At 38.2% G+C, this 9452-nt stretch overlaps 1 protein-coding gene and 1 pseudogene across 3 annotated transcripts in view; both read left to right on the forward strand.

Annotated features, from left to right (window-relative positions):
* Positions 1–5225, forward strand: part of Cdadc1 (cytidine and dCMP deaminase domain containing 1) — a 56028-nt gene extending 50803 nt beyond the window's left edge. For all 3 annotated transcript variants that reach the window (XM_004633127.3, XM_023717257.1, XM_023717258.1), the window contains one exon: positions 4511–5225. In XM_004633127.3, coding sequence (XP_004633184.2) covers positions 4511–4608 — 98 coding nt within the window. In that variant the 3' untranslated portion in view covers positions 4609–5225. The remainder of the gene's footprint in view (positions 1–4510) is intronic.
* A 2253-nt stretch (positions 5226–7478) lies between these two features.
* Positions 7479–8979, forward strand: LOC111817202 (annotated as a pseudogene).
* The last annotated feature ends 473 nt before the right edge of the window (positions 8980–9452 follow it).

Here is a 9452-nt window from a genome sequence, read left to right on the forward strand (position 1 = left end):
AATAAAAAAAAATAAAAATAATAGCTTAGCCAGGCATGATGCTACACTCCTGTAATTCTAGGGCTCTGAGAGTCTGAGGCAGGAAGAATTCAAGTTTAAATCCAGGGTGTGAAACTTGATGAGATCTTGTCTCAAAATAAAAAATAGAAAACAGGCTAGGAATGTATGAAAGTCCTCCCAGAGAAAAGTATCTGTGTTATAACTGTTTGGATTCTAAGTGGAAGTGTACTATAAAATTTCTTGATGATATCTTGATTACTCAAAAATCAAATATTACAGTCTCAATGAAAACATGAATGTCTTGATTTACTGTGTTCTGAATTAGCTTTAAGTAGTAAATTTATTGTTTGTAATTTTAAATAAATATCAACTATACTTTCTTTTTAAACTTTTGTCAAGACAAAAGAAAATATATAGATCTAGTTAATTAACATATGTTCAGTGAGAATTTTGAGGGTGTCAGTTAAATTATTCATATGGTTAGAGAAAAGATATAGAAATCAGTAGTCACAAAAGTGAATTACTGTATCTGTGTTAAGATTAGGAACATCTGTTCATCAAAAAATACTATTAAGAGAATGCAAAAGCAAACTATGGACTAGAAAATATTTGTCACATGTAATCATGAAGGGCTTGTGTCCAAGGTTATCATCTCTAGGTCCCGAAGGAGAGGGAAAGCATGCTGTGGTGAAAGTCCTGAAACTGGAAGGGGGACAAAGGACAGAGGACAGCCTCTGACTCACTGGCAATGTTTTGTTTATTGATCTATAGGGTGGTTCAGTATATGTTTGCTTTGTGATTATTCATTAAAGGATGACTTTATGTTTCTAAGCATTTTGAGCAAGTATTTTATATCAGTAATATCCTTAAGTCCTTTTCAACTATGTAATAGCCTTATTAGGCTATACTTCACATATCTTAAATTCATCCTTTTAAAGTATAGAATTTAGGCTGGGGAGATAGCTCAGCTGTATAAGTGCCTGCATGGCAAGCACAAGTTCCTGAGATCGATCCCAAAAACCAAAAAAAAAAAAAAAGTATAGAATTTTATGGCTTTTAGTGCATTCAGAGTTATGGAACCATCACTGTTTTCCGAACATTTATATTGTCCTAGAAAGGAACCCATTTGCCACCACACTCCATTCTCCCCTACCTCAGCTTTAGGAAACCACTAATTTACTTGGTGTATTTGTTTAATCTGGCCATGTCATAGAAACGAAATCATACACTGTGTGGTTCCTTTCCAGTTTTTGTCCTGATGAGAAATAGATATAAGAATGAAATGGGTACAAGTTGAAACCATAGGTTTCTTGCTATGCTGAGGCTTGACCTTTTGCCAAGTCAATCTGTCCCAAGGTGGGAGTGTCTGGGTTCATGCCCTCTCATTGCCAATTAAGGAACAGAAATAGAAGGGAGGTGGCAGTTTGAATGACTGTTCCCAATGTCCTTCTGCTGTGTAGAACTGGAATCCAAATAACCCATAATGTGCATTCTTTAAAAAAAAAAATCACTGTGCTTTCAAGAAAACAAAGGAGTATGGCATCTGTTGCAAGGTGCTGAACTGAGCCTGAGACTCCTACATAAGCTGGGGATCCTGTCTACAGGAAGCTCCCTGGCTCCCAGGTAGGCACAGCACATGCATGGCAGGAGCAAGTTAGATTCTCTCAGGAGAGTGATTGAGTTGAGGCCCATGGTATACAAGAAGATATGAATTCATGATTGAAAACTGGACAAAGTGGGAGAAAATGTACCACCTGAGTGAGTGAACAAACAACAAAACAGTATATTTAGACCTGAAGGACTTCTGTTGTGGAGTCATCAGGTAGATTGCAGAAAATGTAATAAGTAAAGGTGCCATTTTTAAAATGAGCAAGAAGCAAGCTATTATTTAAAAATGACCAAGCAGTTTTGCAAAGGATCTGATAGAATTAGAAATAAAAATATATAGTTGTTAAAATAAAAAGTCATTGGGCAAGTTAAGCAACTGTTTATTAATGGGCACACTGTTAGTATTTTGATATGACATGTGGTGTACTATTCCATCAGTTAGTAGTTGAGCATCTTGACAGTGAGGGCCATTTGCATCACAGGGGCAGAAGTAGACTATTCAAAAGATAGGCATGGTGGGCAGGCCTGATAGTTCAGCGGACTAAAACACCTGCTTATGCAGAGTGCAGCAACCGGGATTTGATCCCCTGCATGCTGTGACGGCCCTGCCTGTGGGGCACGCTGAGACAGTAGTTGAGACCGGGCATGGTGGCACACACCTACAGTCCCAGCACTTGGGAGGCTGAAGCAGGAGAATCACTACAAGTCTGATCTGTGTAGTGAGACCCTGTAGACCCTGTAGGCCCTGTCCTAAATACAGAAAAATAAATAAATAAATGAAATATAATATATAGGCCTGGTGTACTCACTTGAGCAGCACATAGACTAAAATATTAAAATATAGTTGTTTAAATGGGTTATCCATAGAAAAAAAGATAATGAATTCTGACCTTGTATAATATTAAAATGTCAGTCCCTCATGAGTTAAAAGCAGAAAAGCTAAAATTTTTCAAGTTTTAGAAGACACAGAATATCTTTACAGTCTATTGTAGAAATAATACTTTATGCAGAACACAAATAATACTGGTTATCAAAGAAAAGATTACTAGTACACAGTCCAATTAAGAACTTGTCCTCACCAAAAGACGTTACCAAGAAAGTGGAAAGACCAGTCAGCCATTACAAGAATAGATTTTTCACACGTGATGAATTGGTTCCAGAACATTTACTGAAGTCCTGCAAATTTTTAAGGAAAAATTAATAAAGAATGGTAGTTATTGGTATTTCACAACAACCAAAATACAAGTGTCTGATAAATGCATGAATGATGATCACACTCAGTAATGGTGAGAGAAATGCAAATTAAAGTCACACTGAAGCAGTGTTTTATACCCATTACATTCACACCGTTAAGTTTTCCAGCAAGGGTGCTAGTAAGGAGGTGGCTCACTGGAAATTTTTATGTTGCTGGTGGGACTGAAAATTTTACAACTACCTTGGAAAATAAATTGTCATTATTTTGTGAAGCTGAACATGCATATACTCCATGACCCAGCAGTTCAGTTTCTAAGTATACACCTTAAAGAGATTTTTGTATTTTATATAAGAGACAGAAAAACAAAGAACTGATTGAAACATTATTCTTAAAAAGCAAAAACTGGAAATGGTACAAATATTTATCTTGGGAGATTATATAAAAATATAGTATATTCCCACAACATACTATATTGAACTACTACATAGCAGTAAAAATAAATAAATTATAGATATATTCTTCAACATAGATGAATCTGGGGGTTTGCTTTTCATTTGTTTGTTTCTTATTTTTTTATTTTCTTTTTTGGAGACAAGTTCTCTCTAAGTAGCCCTAGCTGGCCTCAAACTTAAGATGCCCCTGCCCTCATGTTCCAAAATGCTGAAATTATAAGTGTATACCACCACGTGTAACTAGGTTGGTTCTTAAGTGTTCTTTTTATTAATTGACTTTGGAATACCCATTTATATTCTTTTTTAAAGCATTTCAAATATCACAGAGAGGGACAACTGAGAAAGATAGAAGCCTTCCAGATCCACTCTGGTGGGTAACTTTGACCGGGGTCCAGGTGTCCTAGGTTCGGAGAAAGAACAGAGCAGACTCACCAGTGTGGCTAGGAGGCATATCCCCCAGAGACTGACAGCAAAGGGCAACTGGAAACTTGGAAGTATTAGACATTTTCATTGCTTTGACTATGGTTGTAGGCATGTACTCATCTCAAACTTATCAGACTGTTCACTTTAACTATGTTGGGTTTACTTCTTTTGTTTTTGTTTTTTTGAGACAAGATCTCCCTATGCAGTTCAGGCTGATCTTCAGGCTGGCCTTTGTAGCCCACATTAGTCTTAAACTTTAACAATCCTCCTGCCTCAGCCTCCCAAGTACTGAGATTAGAGGTGTGCATCATCACACCCAGATACTTGAGTTTACTTTAAACACATATAGTTTATTGTATCAATAAAGCTATTAAAAGTAAAAAATAAAATAAAGAGATTGAAGTCAGGCTTTTGTCCCACCCTGTCCAGGGCAGATTATGCCATTGTCCTTCTATAGAGTGTGAAGTGACAAGCCCATACTCCCTGCCCCAAATGCAGTTCCCTCTTTTTTTGGAGCATAAGTATGTGAGTTTTGTTTCTTCCAGCCTAATAATGACTCTCCACCCCTCAAAATGTTGTATGAATTATTTTCCATACATTGCTGAGTGAGGGTCATCAGATACCTGATTCTTTGTGAGTTTTCCAGAATCAATATTGATTGTAGAAATAGTTGAGTGTGGAATATTAAAATAGCTGATAATTTGAAAGAAAAAAAGAAAAGAAGAATGTTCCTTTACTTAAGCGTTGCTTTGCTTTTTCAACTTTTATGGCTGAAACAAGCCCCTTGCGCTGGAAGTGAGCATCCTGACATGAGGTTATTCTTGTATGCCAGATGGTGTGTTGAGAGCCACGCCTGCGAGTGAAGAGCAGCACTGCAGCAAGAAGCTGCGCCTGGAAAAGCACCCCGAGGGCCTGTCCATGCTGCAGTGACAGCCTTGGGAACTGTCACTGCGCTCCTGCCCTGCAGCCCCGTGGCCAAGAAAATGAAAGATTTTGTGAATCACTGAAAGGTTTTTTAGGATATGTTATTGAGAATATTTTAACTTTACATTTATTTATATATTTTCTAGAGTATGGCAATGTATTCCTTTATTATACTAAATGAGAGAGCAGTAACGTAAGGAGACCCAGCTTCTTACTAGCAGAGACAGATTTCTGTTTATCTTGAATTTATACAGAAGTTTTAAAAGGGGTGGGTTCACTGGAGGTCACACCAAAAGATGGAATTATAGATCTTTTGAGAATTATTAATTTCTTTGGATTACAAGAGTGACAATTAGTAAATTGCTCCAGGAAACAAAAGGCAAACTGATCATATTTTTAGAGTCCATATATAGCTAACCAAAAGATCACATTTGTATCCAGATCTTCCTGGTAATCAGAATTTACTTAATTAAGACTGACTAATAAAGTTGGTGGACCTGGTCTCCATTTTAATAGTATTTTTTTCAAATGCTAATATCTTGGGCTGGGGTAAATTAGTAGAGTGCTTGCCAATATGTGCGAGGCCCTGCATTCAAATCCCAGAACCACAAAAATAAAATAAATTTCTCTGAAGTATTTCAGTGTATAGATTCACAAAGATTTGTTGAACTAGGGCAGTTATGTCATTGATTTTTGGTAGCAGTGGGAAGAAAAGATTATTCTGAAGCAGTATTGCTGTTTGATATCACTGACACTTGAGATCACTAAGAATGATCTTCAGAGTTGATCATGATGTCCACAGAGAACTATTTGAGTGTGGAATATTGAAACCAACAGTTTTAGAATTTCATTAATAAATCCTCTTGTAAATTTTCGCTTCCCTATTATTTGACTTTTTTTTTTAATGTATTTTCTGCAGGGTCTCACTACTCACCTCAGGACTTGTGGTGATCCTCCTGTTTTAAGCCTCACAGTGCTGGGATTACAGGCGTGCTCCACCACACCTGCCTGTGGGGCCAGGGATCAAACCCCAGTCCCAGCTCTTGATTAAGTAGGTGCTTAGTCCATTGAGCTGTCTCGCTGGCCCTCCTTTCCCTATTATTAACATGGATTTGATGTTAAAAAAAAAAACAAAAAGGAGGCCTTTTAGGAACCTTTGTGAACTCAAGAATACTGAAAATCTTCAAAGTAAAAAGATCCATTTCAAATTGCTCTTTACAATTTCTCATTTTGAGCTGCTGAGAAAACTTGCAGAAAATTAGTGCAAAAATGAACATGCAGGGGCCAAATAAGTGAATAGTAGAAAAAGTGCTTGCCTAGCAAGCACAAGGGCCTGAGTTCAATCCCCAATTCTGCAAAAAAAAAAAAAAAAAAAAAAAAAAAGACCCCCACAGTGCTTTTTAGGGGCTGGGGAGATAGCTCAGTGGAATAAGCACTTGATTGTCAAGTGCAAGGTTCTGAGTTTGATCTGTGGTACCACCAAAAAAAAAAAAAAAGGAACATGTGTTGAATGCCTTCCCAGGATTATAAAGGAAGGCCCACAGACCTAGCAAATGGTGTCTCATGAGAAACAGCTCCCCTGGCTGTGTGGAGGTATTTGTTTGCCTTGTCTTTTCTTCCCTTTTCACAGCATCGTGTCGCATCAAGGGGTCTGCTACCAGTTTTTCAGAATTGCATACAGGATAATCCACAGGTTGACCAGATGTCCTGCATTCCACAGAATCCTGCTTCTGCCCATTGGGATCTCAAAGTCCTCATATACCACACAATTGAGAATTGCATTAAACATTTACACAAATTTGGACATGGGATAGGGGAGGCACAGGGACTGGATTTATGTCCTTTTATTGAACAAGAAGAAAAAGTGCCTGCTGAGACTTTTTTGGTAAATTTGACTTTTCTGTGTTTTTCTTCCTCAACATACTGAGTTTGAGAATATACCATTCACTCATAAGCCTTCATCTTTATGCATAAACAGTTTTGCCTTAGGATCAACAATAGCCATCTGCTTTTGAAATAATTTAGAGCAAGTGGCATTGAACACCAATCTTTAAATCCTGGTTTTGCCAATAGTGGCCACCTGGCATTGGGCTGTGGTGTTTACTGCTGTGTTGTAGGACTAAGCAAGCATAAGGAGTTTCATTTCATGTGTAATATTACTATCATGTGATCTTTTTGTTGTCATTTAAAATTACAAAATGTTGTCAGACATGATGGCATACACTATATCACTGACACTTGAGTCAAATGGGTTGTGGGTCAAAGACCCACAACCTGGGTCTTTGTGCTTGCCAGGCAGGCACTTAGACCACCAAGCTACCTTTTTGTCCCTCAAATTTTTCTCTCATGATAATATTCTGTGATGACTTTCATAAGATGCAAAGATAACTAGTTACTCTAACACGGGACCCAGTAATGGTTGGCAGGGGAGGTTTATAGGGCGGGGGTTTTCTGACTTCCTGAACAAGCCTCCAATCAGGTGCATGTGGGGCCTGCTGCAGAAAGTGGTCTAGAAAGCGTCCTCCCTTTAGTTTGGGTGGTCACTTTGTCCCCTATAAGAAGATTCTGAGTGGGACAACCAAACTGTCTGAGCTTCAAGCTATTATTAGTATTTAACAACTACAACAACAAAATGGAAGTAAGGACCATCTCACTGAGTATGATTGTGATAGCAGTGGCTTTTTTATGATCAGGTATCAAAAGGTGGACTTGGGGGCTGGTAATATAGCTCAGCAGTACAGCACCTGCTTGGCAAATGCAAGGTCCTGTGTTCGATTTCCAGTACTCAGAAAAAACACCAAACAACCCAAAATTTGAAGATGACAGATTTTTAAAAAGCCTTTTAAAAATTAGGTTTATCCCTAGCATAGTGGCACATGTCAGCTATTCCAGAAGCTGACGTAGGCAATTTGGAAGTTCAAGGCTAGTTTGGGCAATTTACTAAGACCCTGTCTCAAAAAAAATAAATATAAAAATAAAAAGTTTTTAAAAGTAGTTCAGTGATAGAACACTTAATACAAAAAACATGGTTTTTGTATTATACATTGCTGTCCTTGATCTCATTGCTTATGTCTCAGAGATCAGCATACAGAATTAGTCAAGGTGAACATTCTACATATTTAACTGCTATTTTCCAAAAACTCATGGAAGTTGTCCTGTATACACACTTGCATGTTTTCCTCCTTCCTTTTTCCTCTTTTCTCATCTTCATTGTTTATTTTATTTATTTATTTATTTATTTATTTTTTGTATTTTAGGAAAGGGTCTACAGGGTATTCAGGGTCTCACTACTAGATCAGACTCATAGTGATCAGCCTGTTTACAGCCTCCCAAGAGCTGGGATTACAGGCGTGTGCCACCATGCCCAGTCTCAATTGCTGTGTCAGTGCACCTTGGGGTCAGGGCTGGCACAGCAGGCCTAGGATTCACACCCCTGGCCCCTGCGCCTGCTTGCAGGCACTTTAATCACCTGAGCTATTTGGCTGGCCCCTCATCTTCATTGTTTAATCCTTAAATTCAGTTTTTCTCTATTTTACTGTATTATATTTTTCAGGTTTTATTTCTTTTAGCTTCTTACACTAGGGAGACAATACAATGTGGGTCTGATTAATTTCTCTTATGAGTATGGCCTCTAGTTGCATCCACTTACTGTAAAGGCTTCAAGTTTATCTTTCTTTATAGCTGAGTAGTACTCCATTGTATAAAAATACCACATCTTGCTTTGGATGTTTAGCAGGTGCTGACAAATAATTACAACACTAAGGCAGGGATTTTGCCCTCAGTGGCTCACAGGCCCCCAGGCAGGCTGCAGACTGTGACAAAACATGTGGAATCTCTCATGGGTACAGATTGGATTCATCACAGTTACCAAATCAAGAATTCCAGATAAAGTGTTTCAGCCTTCACCTGAAGATTATGAAAAGTATGGTGGGGATCCACAGCACCCTCATAACCTGCATGTTGTTACCAGAATAAAAAGTATGATAAGATGACCGTATTGGGAAAAAGATATAATCAAGGTGCTTGGATTAGAAAAAGCACACACTCCTCAAGTTCATAAGAACATCCCTTCAGTAAATGCAAAACTGAAAGTGGTCAAGCATCTCATCAGAATCCATCCCCTGAAGCTGCTGCAAGGACTTCCCACAGAAGAGAACATGGCTAACATGTTCCTCAAGAGTACTGGGGAGTTAGTGGTGCAGTGGCAGCTGAAGCCTGTGGACACCTGTAAGACCCGCACTCAAGGGGCTAAGGCAGAAGAATCCTTGCAAGTTCAAGGACAGACCCAGGCTACATAGTTCAAGATCAGCCTAATAACAAAGTAAGACCTTGACTGAAACCCAGGAAACTCCTGATGTCACAGAGCTTCTTATTTTTAAAATGCAAATTATATTTAAAGTTGTTGGGAAGCTGGGCATGGTGGTGCATGCCTGTGATCCCAGCACTCAGGAGGCTGAGGCAGGAGGATTGCTGAATTTGAAGCCAGCCCACACTACATAGTGATACTATGTCTCAAAAAAAAAAAAGTAAAGTTAGTGAGAAGATGTTGTCATTAAGATATATTTTCCATATGTTGAGCTGTAGGGAACTCAGGTCAACAATTTCTGACATTGCCAGTGAAGAGGAAGACCCAATACTATAATGGACTACTGAACTCTTTTAGAATATTTTGCTGAGTTTACACACCTATAATATTTAAATAATGGAACTTAACAACAAAAGGGGATACAGATGAATGTCCATTTTGTATCTGTATTCAAAGTGGTTAGGATAGATATATAGTTACATTCTCTTAATGAATAGAGGGATTTGTTCTAACGGTGTTTGTAAATAGGATATCATGTCCGCAT

The sequence above is a fragment of the Octodon degus genome, unplaced genomic scaffold, assembly GCF_000260255.1.
Source record: "Octodon degus isolate 3935 unplaced genomic scaffold, OctDeg1.0 scaffold00051, whole genome shotgun sequence".
NCBI classification, from domain to species: Eukaryota; Metazoa; Chordata; class Mammalia; order Rodentia; family Octodontidae; genus Octodon; species Octodon degus.